The 27,523-nt window shown below is 45.9% G+C and overlaps 1 protein-coding gene across 3 annotated transcripts in view; it reads left to right on the forward strand.

Annotated features, from left to right (window-relative positions):
* The window catches only part of FASTKD1 (FAST kinase domains 1), a 114,831-nt gene that overhangs the window by 1,165 nt on the left and 86,143 nt on the right, over nucleotides 1-27,523 (forward strand). For 2 of the 3 annotated variants that reach the window (XM_030208755.1, XM_030208757.1), the window contains exons 3-5: nucleotides 5,990-6,506; nucleotides 12,605-12,673; nucleotides 21,527-21,652. In XM_030208755.1, the coding sequence (XP_030064615.1) occupies nucleotides 6,172-6,506; nucleotides 12,605-12,673; nucleotides 21,527-21,652 (530 nt within the window). In that variant the 5' untranslated portion in view covers nucleotides 5,990-6,171. The remainder of the gene's footprint in view (nucleotides 1-5,989; nucleotides 6,507-12,604; nucleotides 12,674-21,526; nucleotides 21,653-27,523) is intronic. The other variant, XM_030208758.1, reaches the window with a different exon arrangement.

Below are 27,523 nucleotides of genomic sequence, written 5' to 3' on the forward strand. Positions count from 1 at the left end.
TTTCTCTCTGCTTCCCCATCCATTGTTGACCATCTCTCCCTTCTCTTCCCCCTCCTCCCCCTCTTCTCTGCTCCAGGTTTCTCTTCCCTCTGTCCCCCCCCCCTCATCGACCAGTTCGGCTTTTCTCTATTCCCCCTCCCTCACCAGCAGCGACATGGATCTGACATTGCTTCAGCCCCCCTTCTTGGTCTTGTGTCGCAGCAGCAGGTCGCTACTCATGGCATTCTACCCACAGGAAGTTGCATCAGAGAGGTGGGATGCGCACAGGAAAGGTTCACCATCCAGAGAGGCAGCTTTCAGCACTCTCTCTACCACAAGTAGCAACCTTCTGCAGCTGTGGTAGGCAGTGGGGAGGGGCTGGAGCTATGTTGGACCCAGGCATAGGATGAGGAGAGAAGGTACAATTTCAGGCGGCCCTGGGCATTTTGCCAGGCTTGCTTAATGGTAGCTACACCCCTGCCAGCTGAGTCAAAATTAAATATACTTTATCACTTGTGCGGCTAGACCCAAAACAAATTACAACATCAGAAAGGTAATATATAGGGTTATAAATCTCTACATCCCTCTTATTTCAATTTAATAAAACTCCACATAAAATATAGAGAGAATAACATCAAATTTTGCATTGGTTCAAATAAAAACAATTTAGGTAATGAAAAAAAAAGATTTATAGAGAGAAGTTAGGTGTGAAAGGTATGAACATTTTTCGACTGGAGGAAAAAGAGAAGTGGGAAGTATATTTTGGAAACAAGTACACAAAGATGATTATCAAAACATCCTTTACAGAGAGCATATGAATATGATTAGTTTAAAGGAGGTAAACGATGTAATAAAGAACTTACCAAAAAGTAAAGTACTGGTAGAGTTTCTGTAGAATTAGGGAAGGAAGGTGTTAAACGTCTCCCGAATTTGTTCAATCACATATACAACTCTGAAGAATTAATTGACAGTATGCTATATTAGTTTATAGACCACTTTCCTTGAATGAATTCAGTTCAAAGCAGTTTATCCCAGATCTCCAAAACAACAGTATCACATACATCTAAGATTCTTTTGCAGATCATTAAAAACAGCTAGGATACCGAAAGGGAAGAGGAATAACAGACTTATTACTTATGGAAACAGAGTGCAAAAGAAGGAGGATCTGTAATACTTGATTTCCTTAGTGTCTGCGCCAGACCATTCCCAACATGTGGGTATTATGCACTCCTATCAGCAGATGGGGACACTGAGAAACTACTGAAGACTTGTCTATATTAACCTCTGTACAGCCCTACCCACTTCTGTATTTTCTGCCTCCTCACCAGATGGTAGGTAGGTAGGTCTCTGGCAGTCCTGTCCCTTAGGGCCTGTCTTGTATTTGTGAGCAGGTTTTGATTTTCAGAAGAACACATTACTGGACACTTTTAAAGCTGCATTGCTAGTTAAATGAAAAAAAACAAAAACAAGGAGAAGCAGCTCAGGGTCTTAGTCTATATGGGCCCTTAGCTGCAGATCAGAGCAGGCCCTTGGGGCAAATTGCCCACATCTGGACATCCCTGGTCAGGAGTTCCCGGACCTTGTACATTTTTATTATTATGGGCGTATTGATTTCATGTTATTCGGCTGTTACGTAACAGAAGTTATGATGGTTCCAATTACTTACATATCCTTACATATTACATATATATTAATATATAATTTTGGGGATATTTAAATTAGATTCTGATGTGCATTTTAAATCATTACAAATTATTCATATCTGGTTTTATCTGAATTTTCATTTCTTTATTATACTGCATTTTGATCTAATGTATTTCTTGCATTTACGTATGAGGTTTTTATTCATTTATTTACATGTCTTCATATATGTTACTATAAGTATTTTAAAATTTATAATGTTTCGATTAGATTGATTGTTTTGTAATAGATTATGATGTTGTTTTATTGTTTTATTAAAAAAAAAAATTTAGACTCCTGAGGCAGGCCTGTGGCCGAAACACAGTACTATGTTGAGTCTGCGAATAAAGCTGTTTCCTTTATCATCATCAGTCCCGTTTCCCTGGAGTCATTGGTCCACTTCCCACTTCCTATTTTGATATTTTGTGTTCGTGGGAATTTGTGTTCATCCACCTCGGTGGATTGCTTTCTCCTTATCTCTCAAATGGGCCACATAGAGGCGCTCATTAACTGTCCACTTCTCTTTTTAGGTTGTCTCCCAAATGAGGCACAGATTACACAGGAGGAAACGTGATCCTGTATGTCCATTTTAATTTCTGGCCACCATAGCAACATATTCAGGACAAACATAGTAATTTTGTAAATGACGACAGATAAAGACCTGAGCGGTCCATCCATTCTGCACAATAAGATAAACATTTCATCAGCTGCATCATGAACCCAATGCATCCAATCTTTACCTTGATCTCTGGGGATAGCTATAACTAAGCCTTCTTCCCTGTGAAGGAGTAGCCTAGTGGTTAGTGCAGTGGACTTTGATCCTGGGGAACTGAGTTTGATTCCTACTGCAGCTCCTTGTGACTCTGGGCAAGTCACTTAACCCTCCATTGCCCCTGGTACAAAATAAGTACCCGAATATATGTAAACTGCTTTAAATGTAGTTGCAAAAGAACCTCAGAAAAGCGGTATATCAAGTCCCATTTCCCTTTCCCCCTTTTCACACACGTCTTTCTGTATAGTGAGTGTGAGAGAGGATGTGTGCTGGTATATGTTATCTGGGGTGTCTTCTCAGATTGGAAAGCTCAGGGTCATTTTTCTGCAGTGTGATGAAGTAGTCTGGTGGTATCACTTGATCGTAATCTGTGGAACTTGTGGCAATAGGCACCATACGAGTCTGGTCATACCAGGGCCATACTTAGGGCCTACATGGCATGCCTCTTTGGCTAGTGAGTCAGCTAGTGTGTTTCCTTTTACTAAAGGGCCTTTCTTTCTATGTTATTTTACTTTAAGTGCATTCTCTGAAGCTGCTCACTTAATTCGTGTGCCGTAGCCCACAGTGATGAATTTTTCACAGTGGAACCATTTGTGGATTTGAAGTTATGTAACCACCAGGGCAGCAATGCAATGGCACTTCTAAACACATAATCAAAATGTAAAATTATCTGTATCTCGGGGTGAGAATTCTGATATTGCTGCAAACAGGTCACAAATGCAGTCAGTTCACAGTACTGTGCTGAAACTGATTCACAGGAGTACTGTCTCTGCAGAATCACTTGGTTATCAGGGTCTAGTTGTACATTTTCAAAGCCTGCTAGTCGCCTGCCTCCCTCACACTGGCTACTGCCATCAATATATATTGTAGGAAGAAAAGGGGATATTTTGTCCAGTACCAGTTCTCTAAAGATTATATGATTGGGGGCATTGGGTGAGGATTGACAGTCATGAGGTTGCCCCTCCAGTAAGATTCCTGCAACCTGTACTTTGGCTCGTTTAGTAATTCAAATTTATATTCTGAGTCTGCAACATCGGGGTCCAATGGATTATTCTCTCAGTCCTAATCTTACTACAGGCCATCTTGCCCTTTACAATTAATTTAAATGAGGTGTGGTGACTGTATATGTATGTGTTTTGTTCACCAGTGATGTATGTAAACTTTTGCATAGCCACATAAACAGCCAGTACTTGTTTTTCACGGGTTGACCAGGGCACAGAGTTAATCTGTTCCTGTGAGGCCAGTTTTCTTTTTAAATGTTTTAATTCTGTCTTAGCCTCTTCCAATTGTTCTTTAACCATATAAAAAGTAGTTGGTTGCCTGCATAATTTGTGTACATTTCACAGATATACAACTTTGTGTCTCTTCTAAGTCCCTGGTCAGTTGTGTGCACTGAGTGGCCAGTTCAGTATTTTCCTGTTTCATACTAAGTACATACCGTATTTTTCGGACTATAAGATGCACCGGACCATAAGACGCACCTAGGTTTTCCTCCCAAATTTGGAGGAAAAAAAAAGTGCATCTTATAGTCCCAAAAAATAGGCCTCTCTCCCTCCGTTGGAATTTTAAAACTCCTCACCTCATCGCTGTGACTTGCGGTAGCAGCAGTGCTTCAGCATGCACGTCGCTCTTCACTCAGTCAGCTTTCTCTCTCTAAGCTCTCTGGTCCTGCCCACAAGGGGGCGGTCTGCTACAGCAACTTGGCTGGGTGGTCAACCATGTGAAGAGCTGTCTTTCGCCAGTGCAGTTGCTGGAGTACCTGCTGGGCAAGGTTTTGCTTCCACCTCAGTGCATCTAGAAGCTTCAGGCTCAGGTGTTCCGCCTGTCTCAGCTGGTCTTACCGACAGCATGGGACATTCTGCAGTTCTTGAGCTTCATGGTGGCTACGATTGAGGTGGTACCCTGGGCAGGAGTGTGCATACGCCCTCTGCAGCAGGCACTGTTGTCCTTCTGGTCTCTGATCAGAGACAACCTTCAGGACCCTGTGCCGCTTTGGCAGCAGATGCAGGACTCCTTAGTCTGATGGCTGGATAAGGCCCAGTTGTCGGCCGGGGTGGATCTGGAGGTCTCGAAATGGACCGTCACCATGGATGCCAGCCTCACTTGCTTGGGCACCCATTGCCAGGGTCAGGTTTTGCAGGGCCTCAGTTCTGCCACCGAGGCCAAATGGTCCATCAGTTGTTTAGAGGCCCAGGTCATTCAGCTGGCTCTGACAGCCTTCCAGCCTCCTCTTCTACACAAGGCAGTGCGTGTCCTTTCAGACAATGTGATAGCAGTGGCTAACATCAGTCCGTGCAGTACTCGGAGTCATTCTTTGACTTTGGAGGCAGAGATTTTATGTCCTGGGCTGAGTGCCTTGTCCGATTCTTCTCCGCGACTCATGTTGCTGGGGTCTCCAATCTGGTGGCGGCAGACTATCTCAGCCACCATTTGCTGGATCCGGGAGAGTGGAGGCTTCATGGGGAGTTCCAGTCATGGATCTGATGGCCACCTTCCAGAATGCCAAAGCTGCTCGCTTCTACAGTCGCCAGAGGGAGCCGATGTCGGAGGACCTTGATGCCCTAAGTCAGCCTTGGCTGCAGAGGGATCTTTTCTGTACTTGTTTCCACATACAGACTGCGATTCTGAAAACTAGTGGTATAATTTTGCAGAAGAAATACAGGCAATTAACAGCAAAACACACACACAAACACACATACACAAAACAAAATGAAACCAGAGCCAAGCAACATCATGACATTTTCTTAGGCTGAGCCTTTAGCAGGCCACTAGTGAACAACCAGGTTCTGGTGTGAGCCCATGTTCTGAGTCACGTTTCTGTACAGACAGACTATGGGATTTCTTTCTATTCTGGTTGTTCCTTGTTTCCACGTGGTCTGTGCATTCATGGGGTTCTGTTGTTCTGTTCATACCATCTTGGCTTTGTCAATAGTAATACTGAAGAGGTCAGGACTGCACGGGGTTAATATAGACAAGTCTTCAGTAGTTTCTCAGTTTCCCCCATCTGTTGGTAGGAGGGCATAATGCCTACTTGTTGGAAATGGTCTGGAGAGACTAAAGGAAAGAGAATTAGAAGGTGAGATCTAATTTCTCCTTATTAATTATGCCAAGCCCTTCACTAGTTTCTCAGTCTTCCCCCATCTGCTGGTAGGAGGGCATAACGCCCACTTGTTGGGAATGGTCTGGAGAGACTAAGGGAAAGAAAATTAGCAGGTGAGATCTAATTTCTCGTTATTAATTATGCCAAGCCCTTCTCTAAACATGAAATCAGGTCAATTATGAATTTATATTGCAATCAGCTAGTCAAAACAGGAAATGCAAAGAATTTAGAAATAAACAGAGACATTTAACAGAAGGATGTATGTCTCAAATACAAACAGATCCAATTTTTTTATGCCTTTTTTTGGTCCAAAAAATCTCAGTTTGTGTTTGAGTTTATATAGTAGGCTTAAAATAGGGCTGTTTTTTTTTTTTTGCCCTCTTAACCTAGGTGATCTGTTATAAAATTACCCACTGAATGTGTTGTTATGTAACTGTTGTAAACTGGCTTTGTTTCAGATCATCTAGAATTCAACTTGCCTTTTTTCCTGCTATCTGAAGGGAATGTCAAAGGCAAGGAAGAAATGAGACCTTGCTGATTGGACTTCCACGGCCTATAGCTAAAACCACCTTCACTGTGGTTTTTCCAGTATCGGTGAGGATGTTCTCTACATTTTTGGAAATTTAAAATTTATTTAAAGATGCTTCGTTTGATACGTGCCCACCAGTTTTCATTGAGATTACACCAGTATCGGGCAATGGGCAGTGATTCCTTGCTGCAACAGTTAAATAACTGCATCTCAGAAGATCAAGTCTTTCAGCTTGTTGGGAAGAACAAAGCCAAGCTTTCTGTAAAACATGTGGGGTGTGCCATGAATGTGCTATGGCAGTTTCAGAAAGAAAAACCAAGACTGTTGAGAACAATTGACTATATCAGAAACCACCCAGAGTTTCTTGCTCTTCGCATTTTGGCTGAAAATAAAATAGATTTTATGGATGATGAAGCCCTTGTGGATTTGCTGTATAATACACTGAGGTAATGGCGAAACACTGGCAGCAAGAAGTACTGATTTTCTTTATTTCATTAGGTGTTTTACTCTGTAGGCCGAGTCACAGCATATAGTGTAGCTGAGTTTAAAAGGAATTTGAATAAGTTTCTGGAGGAAAAGTCCATAAAGAATTATTAGCCAGACTTGAGAAAACCACAGCTTATCCTTGGGAGTGAGTCACAAGGTATAAATCTACTTTTTGGAATTTTTTGGGCACTTTAGGCGCTGATGCTCAAAACTCCAGTGCTATTCTGAATAGCGCTGTAAAAATGCTGCTGGCACAGTGCAAAAGAACAACACCTAAATGCTCAGCGCTAATGAGACGTGAATATAGGCACGCTTATAACATTGAACATTAGGGAGTTCAGCAGGAGTATTGTACTTGGTGCGAGTGCAGAAGAATTCCGTGGTAAGCTTGGATTTATTTTTTTTTTTCATTTAAATTTAGACGCAGGAAACAGACTCCAAAGTTTGTTTGTGCAGGTAAATTTGGGCGCTAATATGGCACTAATTTACTCAAGCGCATTTACTTTTGGGCATCCGTGCCGTAGGGACCTGGATTGGCCACTCTGAGACAGGGTATTGGTCTTGGTAGACCTTTGGTATGGTACATCTTAAGTTTTTATGTGGGTACATGGCATTCTTCCTATGTTGTTGAGGTGTGCCTGTTTTTATGTTTTAATAACTTTTTATTTATTTATTTTTTGTTACATTTGTACCCCGCGCTTTCCCACTCATGGAAGGCTCAATGCTGCTTACATGGGGCAATGGAGGGTTAAGTGACTTGCCCAGAGTCACAAGGAGCTGCCTGTGCCTGAAGTGGGAATCAAACTCAGTTCCCCAGGACCAAAGTCCACCACCCTAACCACTAGGCCATTATGCCACCTAATCTAGACAAAAGTAGGCCTAGGTGGTTTATGCTGTTAAAATACATTAATCACAGTTGGAAAAGAATGCCTGCCATTAGCCACAGGAAAGCTGCAATTAAGCCACATACATCCATATTAAAAACAAAATGAAGAGAGATTAAAATAAATCAGGAGATGAGTTGGGTCTAAGAATCCTCACAACCAAATGCCTGGAGGAAAAGATGAGTTTTCAGTAAAACTTTGAATTTTTTATAGGATAGCTCTTTATAACGGGGGGGGGGGGGGGGGGGGGGGGTGATGATAAAATAAAAGGTAATATGTCTTGTAGCTTCTAAACAAGCTGATTTTGGTGAAGGTACAACCCATCTGTGAGAGTCGATGGGACATAAGGCTGTAGAGGAAGTATAGGGAATAGTATGAATTGACAAAAATGTGGGAGAGCCTGTATGGTAAGCACTATACGCTAGACAAACGATTTTGAATTACAGTCGATAAGGTATAGATAGCCAGTGAAGTTGTTTAAAGAGAGGAATAATGCGATCGGATTTTCCTAGCCTGACAGAGAAATTGAGTGGCAGAATTATGCAATGATTGTAGTCGCTTGAACTGAGATTTGGTACAGCCTATGTAAACAGAGTTGCAGTAGTCTAATTGCGAGATAAGAAAAGCATGAATTAGAGCATGAAGTGAAGAGAAATTTCGATAAGACTGTATAGTGTGATATTTGCAAAGTGTAAAAGCCTTGTTTGACAGCTTGGGAAACCTGATCACAAAAGAGCAACTGTGAATCAATCATGTCACCTATATATTGAAAAGAAGTGACAGGTTGGATAGTTTTCCCCAAAAGGACAGGAGATGCAGTGGGAAGAGAGAGAGAGAGAGCCAGTAATCCAGCATATGTGTGTGGTTTTTTTTTTCCTCGATTAAGGACCAGACTCTGCTTAGTGAGCCACGTGGCAATGGCATCCAGACAAACCTGAAGAGGATTAAGATTAATAGAGAAGGATGAGGTTGGGAAGACAAGCAAGATGTCATCTGCGTAAAACTAAAAGCTAATGTTAAAGGATTGAATTAGAGTAGCCAAAGAGCTTAGGAAAATATTAAAGAGAAGGGGAGCGAGAATGAGCCCTATGGCACCCCGCAAAACAAAGGGTATATGCAGAGGAAGATGCAGTGGGAGATTCAACAGAAAAAGAGCACTCAAAAAAGTGGAAAACCAGTTGAGTGCAGTGCCAGAAATAATCATATCATGAAGCCAATGGAGTTGAATGACAGAGGGCAGGCATAATCTGTGGAAAAGAAAGTCAGCACGCATACAGCAAACAATGGTCAGACCAGGGCACTGGTGGAATAGAAACACTAAACCAAGGTTGATATTCTAGCCAAGGACAACATAGATTTTGGCAGAGCAGTGATTCCAAGGGCCTTGTCTTCCCTCTCCCAGTAAGGTACTGCTTTTTTACATTCCGTTAGTCTGGACAGGTCTAGCTAGATGAAAAGGAAGGTGAAATTTACTAACACCTGTTGATTTCTTTTCCTAGAGGACTGAAGTATTAAGACTAGTTGTTGTGTTCAGCCTGCTCTCTCAATATTTCAGTATTGTTGTTTGCTGATATATTCTGCAATAGTTCCCTCTGTGGTACAAAGTTGGTATATAGTAGGTTTTGCCTTGTTCTGCTTTGCCAGTGGCATACTGAAGAGTTAGTACATAAGACCAGTGCTCCATCCAGCCTAGTATCCAACAGTGGCCAAGACAGGTCACAAATACCTGGCAGAAATCCAAATAGCAGCAACATTCCATGCTACCAATCCCAGGGAAAGCAGTGGCTTCCTCATGTGTGCCTCAATAGCAGACTATGAGGCGTATTTTCAAAACACTTAGCCTTACAAAGTTCCTTAGGTTACTATGGAACTTTGTAAGGCTAAGTGTTTTGAAAATGAGTCCCTATGGGTTTTTCCTCCAGGAACTTGTCCAAACTTTTTCTAAATCCCGGTACACTAACTGCTGTTACCACATCCTCTGGCAACGAGTTCCAGAGCTTAACTTTCATTTTTTGTTATGGTTTATACTTAGTATAGCAAATCTAAGATTTCTGATTAATCTCTTTTAGTGATATTGTAATTTCCTTTTTCTTTTGTATCAGGATGTAGTTTATACTTTGTACAGTTTTTGTTTTATTTTTAGTCAATTTTGTAAACTGCCTGGATCTTTTTTTGATTATGCGGTATATAAACCTGAGCTAAGAACTCTTCATTGATTGAAAAAATATTTCCATGTAACTTCATTGAGTGTCCCCTAGTCTTTGTACTTTTTGAATGAGTAAAAACTTGAGTTTACTTTTACCTGTTCTACAACACTCAGAATTTTGTAGACCTGAATCATATCTCCCCTTAGTCATTTCTTTTCCAAGCTGAACAGTCCTAACCTCTTTAGCCTTTCCTCATATAAGAGTTCCATCCCCATTATCATTTTGGTTGCCCTTATTTGAACCCTTTCTAGTTCTGCTAGATCCAGCGACCAGAATTGAATGCCATACCAAAGGTTAGGTCGCCTCATGGAATGATAACAGAGGCATTATAGTATTTATGGTCTTATTTACCATCCCTTTCCTAATAATTCCTAGCATCCTGTTTGTATTTTTGGCTGCTGTAGCACATGAGGTAGACATTTCGGCGTATTATCTACAATGACACCTAAATCTTTATCTTGGGTCCTGACTCCCAAAGTGGACCCTTGCATCAGGTAGCTGATTCGGATTAGTCTTCCCAATGTGCATCACTTTGCATTTATCCACATTAAATTTCATCTGCCACTTGGATGCTGTGTCTTCCAAGTTCATAAGGTATTCCTGGAATTGTTCATAGTCTGCATGTTTTTTTAACAACTTGAAATAGTTTTGTGCCATTTGCTAATTTAATCACCTTGCTTGTCATTCCCATTTCCAGATTATTTATGTTACATAGCACCGGTCTCGGTACCGATCCCTGCAGCACTCCACTATTCACCCTCCTCCATTGAGAAAAATGACCATCTAACCCTACCCTCTGTTTTCTGTTCAATAACGAATTTCTAATCCACAACAGAACATTCCATTACATAACCTCCCACTATTACAGAACCTGTGGGATAGTGGTGGCCTTCAACAAGCAGGTGGAGATAAAGAACTGAAAACTGAGCTGAGATATATCTCTCTTGGCATCCAGTCCAGCTCCTCAGTATTTTCTATCTCCAGCAGGTAGATGGACGTACTTTTCAGCCTCTGGTTCTCAGTGATTTGCTCCTGGTCCAGTTGATAAATTAGTCCCCAGTTTGAGTTTTGCGGCTGGCTTGGGACATATTGTTGTGCACTTGTGACAGGGTGAATAACGACTCCTGTGGAGGCAATTAAGCAGTGTTCCTGCAAGGAATCCCACAGGATGTTGAGGATATGGTGGCAACACATCTTCGGATTTGATGCAGCATCCAAATATGCCAGGGACTTCAGGCTCTCCGGCAGGGTCGATGTGCAGTGTGATGCAGGAGGTTTCGGGTATGGGGGCCGTTTTGTCAGGGCCGACAGGTAGTGAGGAGCAACCTGTGGCTCATCATGCACGGAGCACTGCTTTCATTTTATGGTCTCAGGGCCCAACAGAGCATTCAGTTGTATTGGGATCTTTGTTTTCTCCAGAGTTTATATTTCTCTTACACCAGGCCTATTTGTTGAAGCAGGTTCAGTCAGAGTTGCTGCCAGGTGCTTCAGTTTTTCACCCCGCTGCCCCTTGGCTCCTAAGAGATCTCATTTAGACCTCCAGGAGTTGGCAGGAGGCTCTTCGCCTATCCCTCCTTATCTGATGTGTCCTTAGTCTATTAAGAGGAGTCATCGTAGAAAGAGCTGTTAGAGGAGGGAGAGCTTCCTCCTGAGAAGGGGGATCCAAAAATACAGAAGTTGGTTCATAAAGTGGAGCTCCATAGTCTTATTTCTGAGGCACTGGTAGTGCTTTCCATTGTGGAGCCTTTGGCATCAGGTATTCCATCTTTGTCGATCATGAAGGGGCTTAGAAGGCCTTCCCAGTGCATCCAGACATCCAGGACCTGATTTACAGCAGAATGGGTCTCGCTGAACTCGGGTTTGAGAATGGGGAAGGGCCATGGCTCACCTCTACCCTTTGTTCTGGAGGAGAAAGATAAATTGCAGCTTCCCAAGGGGGATGTGACGCATGTGGGAAAGAGGAACCCAAACTATAGCTACGATGCAAAGTTTCACATTAGGAGTTGCCGACCAGGAAAAGGATCTAGGAGTCATTGTTGACAATACGTTGAAACCCTCTGCTCAGTGTGCAGCGGAGGTGAAGAAAGCAAATAGAATAGTATTGTTAGGTATTTTTAGGAAAGGAATGGAAAACAAAAATGAGGATGTTATAATGCCTTTGTATCGCTTCTTGGTGCGGCTGCACCTCGAGTACTGTGTGCAATTCTGGTCACCACATCTCAAAAAAGATATAGTAGAATTAGAAAAGGTATAGAGAAGGGTGACGAAAATGATAAAAGGGGATGGGACGACTTCCCTATGAGGAAAGGCTGAAGTGGCTAGGGCTCTTCAGCTTGGGGAAAGATGGCTGAGGGACATACGAGTGGAATGGTTAGATGTGAATCGGTTGTTGACTCTTCCCAAAAATACTAGGACTAGGGGGCATGCAATGAAGCTACAAAGTAGTAAATTTAAAACAATTGGAGAGAATGTTTCTACACTCAAAGTGTATTAAGCCCTGGAATTCATTGCCAGAGAATGTGGTAAAAGCAGTTAGCTTAGCGGGGTTTAAAAAAGGTTTGGCTAGCTTTCTAAAAGAAAAGTCCATAAGCCATTATTAAGATGGACTTGGGAAAATCCACTGTTTTATTTCTAAGGTAAGCAGCATAAAATGTATTCTACTGTTTTCAGATCTTGCCAGGTACTTCTGACCTGGATTGGCCACTGTTGGAAGTAGTATACTGGGCTTGATGGACCTTCAATCTGTCCCAATATGGCAACACGTATGTTCTTATCTACGTCCAAGCAAAACGGTTTTGTATACTAAGACATGAGTGACTATGATTGATCACATCTTATGCTATTTTACCATAGGCAAAGGAGGTCTGAGTCAGCGCTCTTTTGCTTACGATGATCTTGGTGAGACTGTCAGTTTGGTTGATTTGTTTCTGTTGCTAATATCTTACTGTTTGGTTTTTTTTTTTTAAGGTTTAATGTGGAGCACCATGATTCTCTGGTGGAACAACTGGTAATAGAAGGCTGGCGAAGGTTGGCAAGGCAAGTATAGTACTCTGACTGCTGTGTTATATGCTATCTGCTCTAAACATTCATGGTTAGCTTTTTAGTTTTTCACCTAGCAACATTGTCTGGCTCCTTTGGTCTTCCAGCTCAGTTACAGCCAGTCTCTGTTGGCCTCATTTGCCATGAGTCTTAATTGCCCCCCGCCTGTGGAATTTCCTTTTTTTTAGCTCCCACAGTGGAATTCACTCCCTGAAAGGCTCTGCTTAACACAAGACTATTACTACTTCAGGAAGCAGGTGAAAGTTTGGCTCCTCAGCTAGGCTTTATTCTCCGAGGACAGCAGGCTGCTTGTTCTCACGACTGGGTGACGTCCGCGGCAGCCCCCACCAACCGGAAGAAGCTTCGCGGGCGGTCCGCACGCAGGGCACGCCCACCGCGCATGCGAGGCTGTCTTCCCGCCCGTGCGCGACCGTTCCCGCCAGTCTTTTCTTTTCCGCGCTGGAGAGAGTCGTGCGTCGCCGCTCTCTCTTAGTCAGCCCCGGAAAACCGTCTCGCTAATTTTCAGTTTTTTGTTGCCGCGTGCTTCAAACCTTTTTTTCCTGTTCTCTTAAAAAAAAAAAAAAAAGGAAGAGAACGCGCTGATTTTTCCTCGTTTCTAGCGAGGGCGTCGCGTTGCGGCCTTGTGGCCGCGCGGTCGCTTTATTTTTCGAGGTGTGATTTACCGCCACCATCGACGACTTTAACTTCGCCGACGCGATTTTTCCCGTCGATGTCCTCGAAGGTCCGAGTGGATTTAAGAAGTGTGGTCGGTGCGGCCGGCCTATCTCGCAGACCGACACCCACGCTTGGTGCCTCCAGTGCCTCGGGCCGGAGCACAATATCAAGTCGTGTTCTTTGTGTCTTGGTCTCCGGAAACGGACTCAGGTTGCGAAGGCAAGTTCTTCGGGACCGTCTTTTTGGAACTTGCGCCGGCCCCATCGACGTCGACCTCGACGGCATCGGTGTCGACGGCCGGTTTCTTCGGTACCGGTGCCCGCGAAATCGACACCGATGGCATCGACCCCAGGAGTACAGGTCCCGTCGACCCGCTGGTCCCTCCGGTGACGGTAGGGGTGAGAGGCCCGCGTGGTCAATCGGCCCCGGTCACTCCCTCTGCTCATGGCCCTCGGGACCGAACCCTGTCCGACCCGGCCCCTCGAGACCGAGGGGGATCGACCTCCTCCTCCTCCGTTCCACCTGGCGCCGATGACGGGCACCGCAAAAAACAGAAGAAGCACCGTCATCGGTGCGCCCGGCCCTCGGTGCCGGAGAGGAGTCGACGCCGAAGCATCCACGTCGAGAGAAAGGTCCCCCTCGGTAGTGGAGGTACCGACAACGTCAGGGTCCCAGCACTTCGGTGCAGTCTCCTGGACCCGAACAGCTTCCGGCACCGACGCCTCTACCGCCCCCCCCCCCCCCCCGTCTTTCCGACAGCGGGCCTGGACGAGTGCCTCCGAGCCATCCTTCCGGGGATCCTGGAAGGGCTGATGCGCCAGGCTGTGCCGGCGCTGGGGGTGCTTGCGCCCCCTGCGCCGTTGACTGTGGCGCCGGCGAGCTCTAGCCCGGTGCCGAGGCTTTCGACACCGCCGCCGCTTGCGGCACCGGTTCTCGACCGCCACGCAGTGGAGTCCCCGTCGATGGAGGGAGCTTCGTCCCCGCCGGCGCGGGAGTCCACCGCTCGACGACACCGAGGCCTCGGTGCCTCGACGTCGAGCCGGGCCCGGTTGAGGACTCAGCTGCATGAGCTTATGTCCGATACCGAGGAAGAGGCCTCGTGGGGGGAAGAAGAGGACCCCAGATATTTCTCCTCAGAGGAGTCTGTGGGCCTTCCCTCTGACCCCACGCCTTCACCAGAGAGGAAGCTCTCGCCTCCTGAGAGCCTCTCCTTTGCCTCCTTCGTTAGGGACATGTCTATATGCATTCCCTTCCCCGTGGTCTCTGTGGATGAGCCGAGGGCTGAGATGCTCGAGGTCCTCGACTATCCATCACCACCTAGAGAGTCCTCCATGGTACCGTTGCACAATGTCCTTAAGGAGACACTGCTTCGGAACTGGATGCGACCATTACCTAATCCCACCATCCCCAAGAAAGCAGAGTCCCAGTATAGAATCCACTTGGACCCAGAGTTAATGCGGCCCCAATTGCCTCATGACTCGGCGGTCGTGGATTCTGCTCTCAAGAGGGCACGGAGTTCGAGGGATACCGCCTCGGCGCCCCCGGGGAGGGAGTCTCGCACTCTGGACTCGTTTGGGAGGAAGGCCTACCAATCTTCCATGCTCGTGACCCGCATCCAATCTTACCAGCTCTACACGAGCATCCACATGCGGAACAATGTGAAGCAACTGGCGGACCTGGTTGACAAGCTCCCGCCGGAGCAGTCCAGGCCTTATCAGGAGGTGGTCAGGCAGCTGAAGGCGTGCAGAAAGTTCCTGTCCAGGGGTATCTATGACACCTGTGACGTGGCATCTCGTGCTGCGGCCCAAGGTATAGTGATGCGCAGGCTCTCATGGCTGCGTGCCTCTGACCTGGACAACCGCACCCAGCAGAGACTGGCTGACGTCCCTTGCCGGGGGGATAATATTTTTGGTGAGAAGGTCGAGCAGCTGGTGGACCAACTGCATCAGTGGGAAACCGCCCTCGACAAACTCTCCCACCGGGCGCCTTCAGCACCCACCTCAGCAGGTGGACGTTTTTCCCGGGCCCGGCAGGCTGTGCTCTATTCTTTTGCCAAGCGTAGGTACACCCAGCCGGCCTGAAGGCCTCTTCAGGCACAGGGACAGCCCCAGCGCGCTCGTTCTCGTCAACAGCGTGCGCCTAAGCAGCCCCCTGCGCCTCCACAGCAAAAGCCGGGGACGGGCTTTTGACTGGATCCACGGGAACATAGCCGCCCTCAAAGTGTCCGTACCGGACGATACTGCCGGTCGGAGGGAGGTTAAAATTTTTTCACCAAAGGTGGCCTCTCATACCTCCAACCAGTGGGTTCTCCAAATAGTGCGGTGCGGATAAGCCCTGAATTTGGCCTCCCTGCCACCAAATTGTCCTCCGGGAGCTCATCCTTCAGCTCCCATCACAGCAGGTACTTGCAGAGGAAACTCTCCGCCCTTCTCAGCGCCAATTCGGTCGAGCCCGTACCACCCGGGCAGGAAGGGCAGGGATTCTATTCCAGGTACTTCCTTGTGGAAAAGAAAACAGGGGGGATGCGTCCCATCCTAGACCTGAGAGGCCTGAACAAATTCCTGGTCCAAGAGAAGTTCAGGATGCTTTCCTTGGGCACCCTTCTGCCATGATTCAGAAAAACGATTGCTATGTTCCCTGGATTTAAAGGACGCATACACTCACATCCCGATACTGCCAGCTCACAGACAGTATCTCAGATTCCGCCTGGGCGCACGGCACTTTCAGTATTGTGTGCTGCCCTTTGGGCTCGCCTCTGCCCCACGAGTGTTTACAAAGTGCCTCGTGGTGGTAGCGGCGTAATCTACGTAAGCTGGAGTGCACGTGTTCCCATATCTCGACGATGGCTGGTCAAGAACAACCTCGGAGGCGGAAGCCCTCCGTCTATGCAGTGCACTATTCAACTTCTGGAGCTGCTGGGGTTTGTGATAAATTACCCAAAGTCCCATCTCCAGCCAACACAGTCTCTGGAATTCATAGGAGCTCTGCTGAATACCCAGACGGCCTCGGGCCTTCCTTCCTGAAGCGAGGGCCAACAACCTCCTGTCCCTGGCTTCGCAGACCAGAGCGTGCCCAGCAGGTCACAGCTCGGCAGATGTTGAGACTTCTGGGTCATATGGCCTCCACAGTCCATGTGACTCCCATGGCTTCGTCTTCACATGAGATCTGCTCAATGGACCCTAGCTTCCCAGTGGTTCCAAGCCACCGGGAATCTAGAAGATGTCATCCGCCTCTCCACCAGTTGCCCGCACTTCACTGCTCTGGTGGACCATTCGGACCAATTTGAACCCTGGGACGTCCATTCCAAATTCCTCAGCCCACGAAAGTGCTGACGACGGATGCATCTCGCCTGGGGGTGGGGAGCTCATGTCCGATGGGCTTCACACCCAGGGTCTGTGGTCCCTCCAGGAAAAGGATTTGCAGATCAACCTCCTGGAGCTCCGAGCGATCTGGAACGCACTGAAGGCTTTCAGAGATTGGCTGTCCTACCAAATTATTCAAATTCGGACAGACAATCAGGTTGCAATGTATTACACCAAAAAGCAGGGGGGCACCGGATCTCGCCCCTTGTGTCAGGAAGCCGTCGGGATGTGGCGTTGGGCTTGCCAGTTCGGCATTGCTCCTCCAAGCCACATACCTGGCAGGTGTAAACAACAGTCTGGCCGACAGACTGAGCAGAGTCATGCAACCGCACGAGTGGTCGCTCCATTCCAGAGTGGTACGCAAGATCTTCCGCGAGTGGGGCACCCCCTCGGTGGACCTTTCGCCTCTCAGACCAACCACAAGCTGCCTCTGTTCTGTTCCAGACTTCAGGCACACGGCAGGCTAGCGTCGGATGCCTTTCTCCTTCATTGGGGGACCGGCCTCCTGTATGCTTATCCTCCCATACCTTTGGTGGGGAAGACCTTACTGAAGCTCAAGCAAGACCGCGGCACCATGATTCTGATTGCGCCCTTTTGGCCCCGTCAGATCTGGTTCCCTCTTCTTCTGGAGTTGTCCTCAGAAGAACCGTGGAGATTGGAGTGTTTTCCCGACTCTCATTTCGCAGAACGACGGAGCGTTGCTGCACCCCAACCTTCAGTCTCGGGCTCTCACGCCTGGATGTTGAGGGCGTAGACTTCGCTGCGTTGGGTCTGTCTGAGGGTGTCTCCCGTGTCTTGCTTGCTCTGGAAGGATTCCACTAAGAGAGTTACTTTTTCAAGTGGAAGAGGTTTGTCGTTGGTGTGAGAGCAGGGCCCTAGAACCTCGTTCTTGCCCTGCACAGAACCTGCTTGAATACCTTCTGCACTTATCAGAGTCGGGCCTCAAGACCAACTCAGTAAGGAATCACCTTAGTGCGATTAGTGCTTACCATTATCGTGTGGAAAGGTAAAGCCATCTCTGGAGAGCCTTAGTCGTTCGATTCATGAGAGGCTTGCTTTTGTCAAAGCCCCCCTATCAAGCCTCCTGCAGTGTCATGGGATCTCAACGTCGTCCTCACCCAGCTGATGAACACCTCCTTTTGAGCCACGAATACCTGCCATCTGAGTACTTGACCTGGAAGGTCATTTTTCTTGGTGGCAGTTACTTCAGCTCGTAGGGTCAGTGAGCTTCAAGCCCTGGTAGCTCATGCTCCATATACCAAATTTCATCACAACAGAGTAGTGCTCCCGCACTCACCCCAAAGTTCCTGCCGAAGGTGGTGTCGGAGTTCCATCTTAACCAGTCAATTGTCTTGCCAACATTCTTCCCCAGGCCTCATACCCGCCCTGCTGAACGTCAGTTGCACACATTGGACTGCAAGAGAGCATTGGCCTTCTACTTGGAGCGGACACAGCCCCACAGACAGTCCGCCCAATTGTTTGTTTCTTTCGACCCTAACAGGCTAGGGGTTGCTGTCGGGAAACGCACCATCTCCAATTGGCTAGCAGATTGCATTTCCTTCACTTACGCCCAGGCTGGGCTGACTCTTGAGGGTCATGTCACGGCTCATAGTGTCAGAGCCATGGCAGCGTCGGTGGCTCACTTGAAGTCAGCCACTATTGAAGAGATTTGCAAGGCTGCGACGGTGGTCATCTGTCCACACATTCACATCACATTACTGCCTCCAGCAGGATACCCGACGCGACAGTCGGTTTGGGCAGTCGGTGCTGCAGAATCTGTTTGGGGTGTAAATCCAACTCCACCCTCCAGGACCCGAATTATTCTGGGTCAGGCTGCACTCTCAGTTAGTTGTTCTTCGTAGGTCAATTTCTGTTATACCCTCGCCGTTGCGAGGTTCCATTGACATGGGTTCTTGTTTGAGTGAGCCTGAGAGCTAGGGATACCCAGTCGTGAGAACAGCAGCCTGCTTGTCCCTCGGAGAAAGTGAATGATACATACCTGTAGCAGGTGTTCTCCGAGGACAGCAGGCTGATTGTTCCCACCTACCCTCCCTCCTCCCCTTTGGAGTTGCGTTTTCATCTTTTTGCTTGTCATTCAACTGGCGGGAACGGTCCGCGCACAGGCGGGAAGACGGCCGCGCATGCGCGGTGGGCGTGCCCTGCGTGCGGACCGCCCGCGAAGCTTCTTCCGGTTGGTGGGGGCTGCCGCGGACGTCACCCAGTTGTGAGAACAATCAGCCTGCTGTCCTCGGAGAACACCTGCTACAGGTATGTATCATTCACTATAGAAGAAGTAACTAACTTGCTAGTCACACATACAAGGAGTGACATCAGCTGTACAGTATTATAGCAGGATATATTTATCCACTCCAGCCCTAAGGTAATATTCAAACAAGTTTCTGATTTTGTGTGCAACTTTCTTTAAATTAGTCCCTTTATTTTCTTACTCCTGTTACTCTGTTATCTATCTATATGTTCCATCTTTGCTTACACCCTATGCTGTCTATTAAAATGTTTTACTGTGTATTGTATGGACATTGTAATGCAGCATTTTATGCCATTGTTTGAATATTTTTACAGCTGTAATTGTCTATTGCTTATGTTTTGACTTACTCTTGCTGTACACTGCCTTGAGTGGAATTCTTCAAAAGGGTGATAAATCCTAATAATTAAATACATTTTAGAATACAGCACCTAGCCCGGCCATTATCATAACAGTTCTTGGCTGGGAACCACAGACTACATTCATCCCAAAATCTGGTATAGGCTTCACCTGATTCCAGCCTGTAAGTGTTGTCATTCAGTGATGCAGAAACTCCTTTTCCCCTCCCCCCACCCCTTGCTGGATTGGTGAACATTATTGCCAAGCAGCATTCTCAATTCCAGCTAGCTTGGGGAGCAGAAACTGGACCCAGGTATCAAACCTAAGTTCTTCCCACAGCAGCATAAAATTATTGATAATTTCTTATGTTTTATTTTAAACCAATGACATAAAAATGTATCTATATAGTCATTGTAATGGTGGAAAAATATTTATAAAATTTAAGTAGCTGCTGAAATTTTAGGAGTCAGGTTAATTTTTTTTTCACCTATTTGCTTTTCCCTTCTTACTTTTTTGTTATTTTAACTGTTATATTTTCTTTGGAGGTTTTACTAGTTCTGTTGATTTAATTGCCATTGAGTGTGATAAAAAAAAAATAACAGCAATTAATGTGTAGGATTCCACGGCAGCAGGCTAAATTCAAATCCCACTGCCTAGAGGACCTACCCCCCCCCAGTGCATTTGTATTCACCCCACCCTTGAGGAGCCTTTAATCCCCCCATAGGCCCCCTTGGGCCTCGATAAAGTATTCATTGGTTTAAGGTAAGGCTCACAGGGACAACTAATCTACTCCTGCCCATGCTGCCTCTAGCTTCAAGTGGCTACTGCAACCTCTAGTGGTAATCTTATGAGAAGTTGCTCCTGCTGATTTGAAGCTGGAGCATCACAGGCAGTAGAGATGGGTATCGCTCCTATACACCTTACCCCTAGACAACCAGGCCATTCTTAAGATAGGCCCAGGGGGCCTACAGGGGGGGATTGGAGGGCACTCTGGAGGGGGGTAGAGATCTTTCAAAGGAGGGAGTATTCTAAGTGGTGTGCTCTTGGAGGAGGGATGCTCGAGGGGGAGATGCTCTGGAAGGGCCTCAGGAAAGTAGATGCTTTTGGGGAAGGGGGTGTTCAGGGGAATCCTTCTGGAAGGGGATACTCCTGTTTTTTGGGGGGGATGGGCTTCTAAAGAGGTATGGATGCTCTTCAGGAGGCAGGATGCTGTATTGGGGAACTTCATGAAGGGAGTGGATGCTCTTAGGAGGGGGGCTTTGGGGGGCTGGATTTTCTTGGAGGTCTTCAGGACCTCCAAATAAAAATTTATCAAAAATTTTTAATCACAATAGGTATAGTTAAATGATTTTCCTTTCACTTTAAAGTGAAACATACGAACCTTGGCTTCAGTGATGTCAGCAGCCAATAGAACGTTGAGGGTGAGTTTTATATATATAGATATCGTAATATTCATATACAATTGGATGAAAGAAGAAATAAATATGGAAAAAATAGAGACCAAGTAGTTTAAAATTACCATGAGGCATATTTTCCAAACACTTAGCCTTCCAAAGTTTCATAGGTTTCTATGGAACTTTGGAAGGCTAATTGCTTTGAAAATATGCCTACTTAGCACCAGGAGCTCCAGTTGGAAGACTTGTAGTGGTGGGTATTCACAAATTTTCTTTCAAACTAGCAATGGTGATGGTTGGACCTGTGAAATGAAGAGTATTATTTTTGCCAGCCATTTTGATTGTATTTGTGACTACCTTCGATAACCCCGGATGCAGGTCTTGGACCGAAACGTCATTGTTTTCCCAGTGTGGGCATCTGGTGTTTTGTTTTCTGCCCAGTTGCTAGTATGGAGTGAGAAATATCAATCAAAAGATAAGTAGTCGCTTTCCTTTCCCTTGTTTCACTCACAAAACAAAAGACTTAAATGAATAAAGAATGGATACCTCGGCAAGTGATTAGATGACAAGTTATAAAGCTTTGATCTGGAATAGCTTAGCACTATAAGAGGTCTCAGCCTTTTTTATGAACATCTGATTCCATTGTGCCTTTTAATAGTTAAAAATGTTGATTATTTGAATCCTTGATGTTTTTGGATCTGCCCCGTTTTATACTTCTATGTACTTTTGTTGTTCCTTATATTTCTGACATTGTGTTTTGAAATAGATGATCATATTAAATGTTCACAGTTCTGCTTTGCTTAATGCTTTGTCATAGGTTTGACATGACAAGACTGTCCAAGTTTTCTGTATGTCTGACTGATCAACAAATGCACTGTAGTCCCTTGATGGGTAAAATAGCGGACACTGTGAACAGGAACCTGGATGCGCTGCAGGATGTACGGTAATTGTCACTCTGATGACATAACTTTGCAAGAAGATATAAAGTATGGCAATGATTTCCAAACTTTTCCTGGGGGAACACCAGCTAGTCAGGTTTTCAGGATGTTCACAATGCCTATGATCAATTTGCATACACTGCATTTTTGGTATGCACAACTATCTTATGCATATTCATTGTGAATATCCTAAAAACCTGACTGGCTGGTGTTCCCCCCCAGGACAGGTTTAGGAACCCCTGATGTATGGCATGTTGTGGAAGAACTGCTGAAACCTTTAGATACTTTTCTCTGTTGCATTTTATTTCTTCAGTTTCGATTACCTGTGGGAACTGTATGTCATTTCTATGATGTAGGGTCAGCAGTAACATTGGTACAGAATTGGATGGAGATCAACACAAGTAGCAAATAACTACTTTCTTCCTCCAAAATCCTTTTTTAATTCATTTATTTAGGAACAGGACATTATTTTCTCTGAACATTTTCAGAAAAATTTTGAAAGTTAAATTTCAAATACATCACTTTCTAAAATTTATATAAGGAATATATACTAGTAAAAAAGGCCCGTTTCTTAAGGCAAGGAAACAGGCGCTAGCAAGGCAATCCCCCACCCTCCTTTCGCTGTGTTGCTCTGTCCCCTCCCAGCCTCTCTGGCCTGCCACCCACCCAGTTCAAGGCCCCCTCACGCCCCTCCCACTGAGTTCCAGACTTCGCCCTCCCTCCATTTTCCCCACCCCCCCCCCCCCCTCCGCGTTATGGACCCCAACCCCCGTCAGCCGAAGTCCTGTTCTGGCCTTCGCGGTGTTGCTTCCTCATTGATCTTCTGTTCAAGTTTCTGTGCGTGCGTCTGACGTGCTGGCTGGGTCACGGTTTGTTGCTGGGCGTTGGGCTGGTGACTTCACCCGAGGCGCAGCCAATCAGTGGCCCTTACGTCACTTTGATCTACTGCACCTAGCAGACCAGCGGAAGCCAGGCAGCTTCAGAACGTTGGAGGTGAGAATTATTATATATATATATATATTTTTTTTTTTTTTTTTTTTTTTTTTGACACGGTTTCCTGGCCAGGCTCGTAATGGAGTCAGGTGGTAGTGTGTTAATAGAAACAGTCTGAGCCAGAACAGAGACAGACAGAAGACATCAGTAGAAAAGGACCATTTGTTCCACCCAGTTATCCTGTGCTGAGGAGCGGTCTTCTTTATTTTTAATTTATTTTTTAAAACTTTTTATTTGTAGTCAATTTATATACATCTATTCCAGGATAATAAAATAACATTCTTAGAAAACATGGAAAATCAAACATGGGCATAGGAAAAAGAGGGGAGGAGGAGGCAAAGGAAAATGGAAAAGGAGGAGTACTTAATCCAATATGTAAGGTAACTTAACTGAGGAGCTGTCTATAATTTTATATTACATTTTTTATTTATAGAATTTTAAAGATACAGATCAGGAAATATAAACTTGACAGAAAAGCATTACTTTAAACTTCAAAAAGGAGTGAAAAAAAGACAAAGCGATGAACAATCCAGTATTTTCCCTTAAGGCAGGGCTCGACAAACTCCAGGTGCCAAGTCGCCATGATGACAAAATCGGACCTGGCGCCAAGATTTTGTGGCCTGATCTCACAGGCAGCTCCATCAGAGCTGTGAAGAGCAAGCAGTACCAACAGCAGCAGGCCCTCTAATGGTTCAAATTTGCATTCAGCGCCAGGGTGGCAGAAGAGAAGGATACAGCTGTCCTTTTCTGCTGCTTTTGATTCTTGCTGTGCTGGAGCTGCAGGCTGGTGTATGTAGGGTTACCATATTTGCCACAACAAAAGAGAGGACACGGAATAAAATTCAGCCATGCCCCCTATCCCACCATGCCCCTGCTCCACACAGTCACCACACCTTGATCCCTCCTCAAGAAAGCCAGATTCTACAAAACAGTGAAAATACTGCGAAAGTAAAAAAAATGCATTTTCTTCCATACTCTGCTAAATATAAAATGAAAAGATGTACATTTCTAAGCGTTTCATGAGCATGTCCCCCTTTCTTTTCCCTCCCATCCATGAGTAGCATATCCCCCTCTCTTCTCCATCCCCTTCTATGCATTTCCCTCTTTTTCCCTCCCCCCTCCTTCACAATCTCTTTTCCAGTCTCCCTCCACCCACACAACTCTATCCACAACCCCCTCCCTTCCCCTCACGTACCTTATCGTGTCCTGGTGGTGTAGTGGCCTCTTCAGGGCAAGAAAGAACCCTACTCTTTCCTACCTGGCGTTGCTGCTGACTGCTCGCTGCCAGCTTCAAAATGGCTCCTGAGACTTCAAGCAGTGACCTCGCAAAACTTCTGCGGAAGTCTCAGCAGGCATTTTGAAGCAGTACTGGGCAGCAAGTAGTCAGCGGCAGTGCCAGGCAGGAAAGAATAGGGTTCTTTCCTGCCCCGAAAAGGCGACTAGACCACCATGGCATGTAAAGGCACGTGAGGGGAGGACACCCTGAGGCCCCGCCTTCCCGCAAGCCTGGATAAATGGGCAGGCTGGAAAAACCCGCCTGGATGCCCCACAGTACCCTCAAAAAGAGGACATGTCTGGGCAAACCCAGACATATGGTAACCCTAGGATGTATGTGTGGGTGGAGGGAGCTGCATTTCTGTGCATCGTGGATGGTGGGGAAGAATTGGGTTTCTATATGCTGTGGGTGGGGAGGAAGAATTGGGTTTCTGTGGGCCACAAGTGGGGGTGTCGAGAGTTGGGTGTCTGTGTGCAGCAGGGGAAGGAAAAGAGAGCAAGAGCTTGGGTGTCTGCAGCGGGGGAGGGGAGAGGTATGTGCAAGTAGGAGAGAGAAACTGGAGAGTATGTATGGAGGAATTCAGTAATGGGGGTGGTTTGCATGGGAGACAGTTACAAGGGGGGGGTGCCACGGGAGGGTAAGTCATGGAGAGAGAACTAATGGGGGATGTTGCTGTGGGGGAGTGATGACAGAACTATGGAAATTTTGCTGTGAGAGGGTGTTTAGGGGTGGGTAACTGAGAGTGAGTTATGGGGATATGTGTGTGTGCTAGGGGAGGGGAAAGGCTGAGACAGTTTTGGGGATGTGTGTATACTAGAAACAGGGATGGAGCGAGGAACTGAGGAAGGGTTTTTGCTGGGAGACAGGAAGAAAGCTTAGGAATGCGCACCCTGAAGAGGCTACATAGAGCCTGTTAATCAAGAGGATATTTAGAGTGCTAGCAGCAGCAGGAGTAGCCATACTGGTCAGACCAATGGACCATCTAGCCAGTATCCTGTTTCCAATAGTGATCAAGTCAGTTACAAGTATTTGGCAGAAACCCAAATCATGGCAACATTCCATGCTACAAATCCCAGGGCAAGCAGGTTGCTTCCCCATGTCTGTCTCAATAGCAGACTATGGACTTTTCCTCCAGGAACTTGTCCAACCTTTTTTAAACCCAAGTACGCTAACCGCTGTTACCACAGTCGTTCAACAAAGAGTTCCAGAGCTTAACTACTCGTTGAGTGGAAAAATATTTCCACGTAACTTCTTGAGTGTCCCCTAGGTCCTTTGTAATTTTGGAACGAGTAAAAATTCTATTTACTTCTAATCGTTCTACACCACTCAGGATTTTGTAGACCTCATCTGTCTCTTTCCAAGCTGAAGAGCCCTAACTTCTTTAGCCTTTCCTCCTACGAGAGGAGTTCCATCCTCTTTATCACTTTGGTCGCTCATCTTTGAACCTTTCTAATTCCACTATATCTTTTTTTGAGATATGGCGACCAGAACCGAACGCAATACTTAAGAAGAGGTTGCACCATGGAGCGATACAGAGGCATTATTTGTTTATTCATTCATTCATTCAGAACATTTTCGGTCTTATTTACCACCCTTCTAATAATTCCTATCATCCTGTTTGCTTTTTTGGCTGCCGTCGCACATTGAGCAGAAGATTTCCGCATATTATCTACAACACCACTTAGATCTTTTTCTTGAATGCTGACTCCCAAGGTGAACCCTAGCATCAGGTAACTTTGATTCAGATTATTCTTTCCAATGTGCATCACCTTGCATTGTCCACATTAAATTTCATCTGCCATTTGGATGCCCAGTCTTCTAAATTTTTTTTTTTTTAGTTTTTTATTTATATAATTTTCAGAACCATACAAAACAAGATTAAAGACTTTTCTGTCACATAACAGGATATCCTGAAGAAGAGTTGCAGGTTACAATAATTGGTCCTATCACAACAACCTCCTGTGAATCCCCCTCTCCCCTCCTCCCTCCCTCCTTTCTTTCCCTATTAACAGTCCTTGAGTCTCTATTTCTGCGCAGCTGTTGCAGACCAAGTGTTGTATAGTTCCCATATCTTCCTATGCTGTTCTAAGCGCCCTTTACTCATCGCTGTAAGCTTAGACATCAATTGGATGTAGTTCAATTTTTCCAGCACCACTGAAATGTCCGGTAGGCTAGGTTTTTTCCAGGATGCCGCCAGCACCAGCCTGCCCACCACAAACACCTGAGTGGCAAACTGGTGGACATGTGATGGGATCGCTGATGGTTTAAGGTGAAGTAAGCAGTGTTCCGCTTTCAGCTGGTATTGTGCGGGTCGTCACTAAGTTACAAAGTCCACAATTTTCACCCAGTATCTAGATGCATATACACAGGACCACCATATATGATACATATCGCCTTCCTCTCCACAGTCCCGCCAGCATTGGGATGAACCCGTCCCAAACATCTTGCCCAGGCGACTTGGGGTATAGTACCAACCGTACAATATCTTATGCCCGTTTTCTATCATAGCACTAGAGATCGACACCCTGAGCAAGGATTTGAGAGCCCTCCCCCATCGTGCGGAGTCATATGTTGTCCCCATTGCCACTTCCCATTTATGTATGTAATGTACTACGGGATCCTCACGGGCCAACAGAGCCTTATATATTCTTGAGATGCCCCCCTTATTTCCCCCTTTTATCATCCCTATCTCCAGCTGTGTTTCGGCTAGCTCCAACTCCTCCCTCGCTTTATTTTTAATAAAGTGCTGTACTTGATAGTAATGAAAGGTCTGTATGGGAGAGAGCCCGTGTGTTTGGCATAATTCCGAGTAGGAGGGGACCGTACCCTCCTCACACATTTGTCCTAATTCACAAAATCCCCAGTCTTCCCATTCCTTATATACTATATCTAATCTACCTGGCCCAAATTGGGGGGCGAATCTAAGAAATGTATGTTTGAAGTATTTACGCTCTGGAAAGAACTGCTCTCTAACCTTGTACCAGGTTGTTAATGGCCATTGCAGGAGAAGGGGGCTTCTTTTAATTAATGCCCGGAGTGTGGATTTAGGTAGCCATGGTATTGCACGAAGTGGATAGGGCTCTAGCCAGCTCTGTTCTACCTCTTTCCAGATTTTCCCTGTATTCTGAAGCCAGATTGCTAAAATTCATAAGTGGGCTGCATTCTGATACATTTGGAATAGGGGAACCCCCATGCCCCCCCGATCTCTAAATTGATACATTATCTCTCGCTTTACCCGAGGTGGTCTCTTCTTCCAAATAAATGAAAACACCCTGCCCTGTAAGCCTCTGAAGAAGGCAGCTGGTATTTCGATTGGGAGGGCCGTAAATAGGTACAGCAGCTTCGGGAGCATCATCATCTTGACAGCGTTAATTCTGCCCACCCAGGATAATGTCAATCCCTCCCAACGTTCCAAGTCTTTAAAGAGTTCTCGCACCTTGTTTGGAAAGTTATATTCAAATACATCCTCCATTCGGCGTGGTAAACTGACCCCAAGATATTTGACAAACTTATTAGCCCACCTATATGGGAATTGTGTCTTCAATGTTTCCAGGACCGTGTCAGGTAAATTTATATCAAGTGCTTCAGATTTGGTAAAGTTAATTTT

The sequence above is a fragment of the Microcaecilia unicolor genome, chromosome 7, assembly GCF_901765095.1.
Source record: "Microcaecilia unicolor chromosome 7, aMicUni1.1, whole genome shotgun sequence".
Classification (NCBI taxonomy): domain Eukaryota; kingdom Metazoa; phylum Chordata; class Amphibia; order Gymnophiona; family Siphonopidae; genus Microcaecilia; species Microcaecilia unicolor.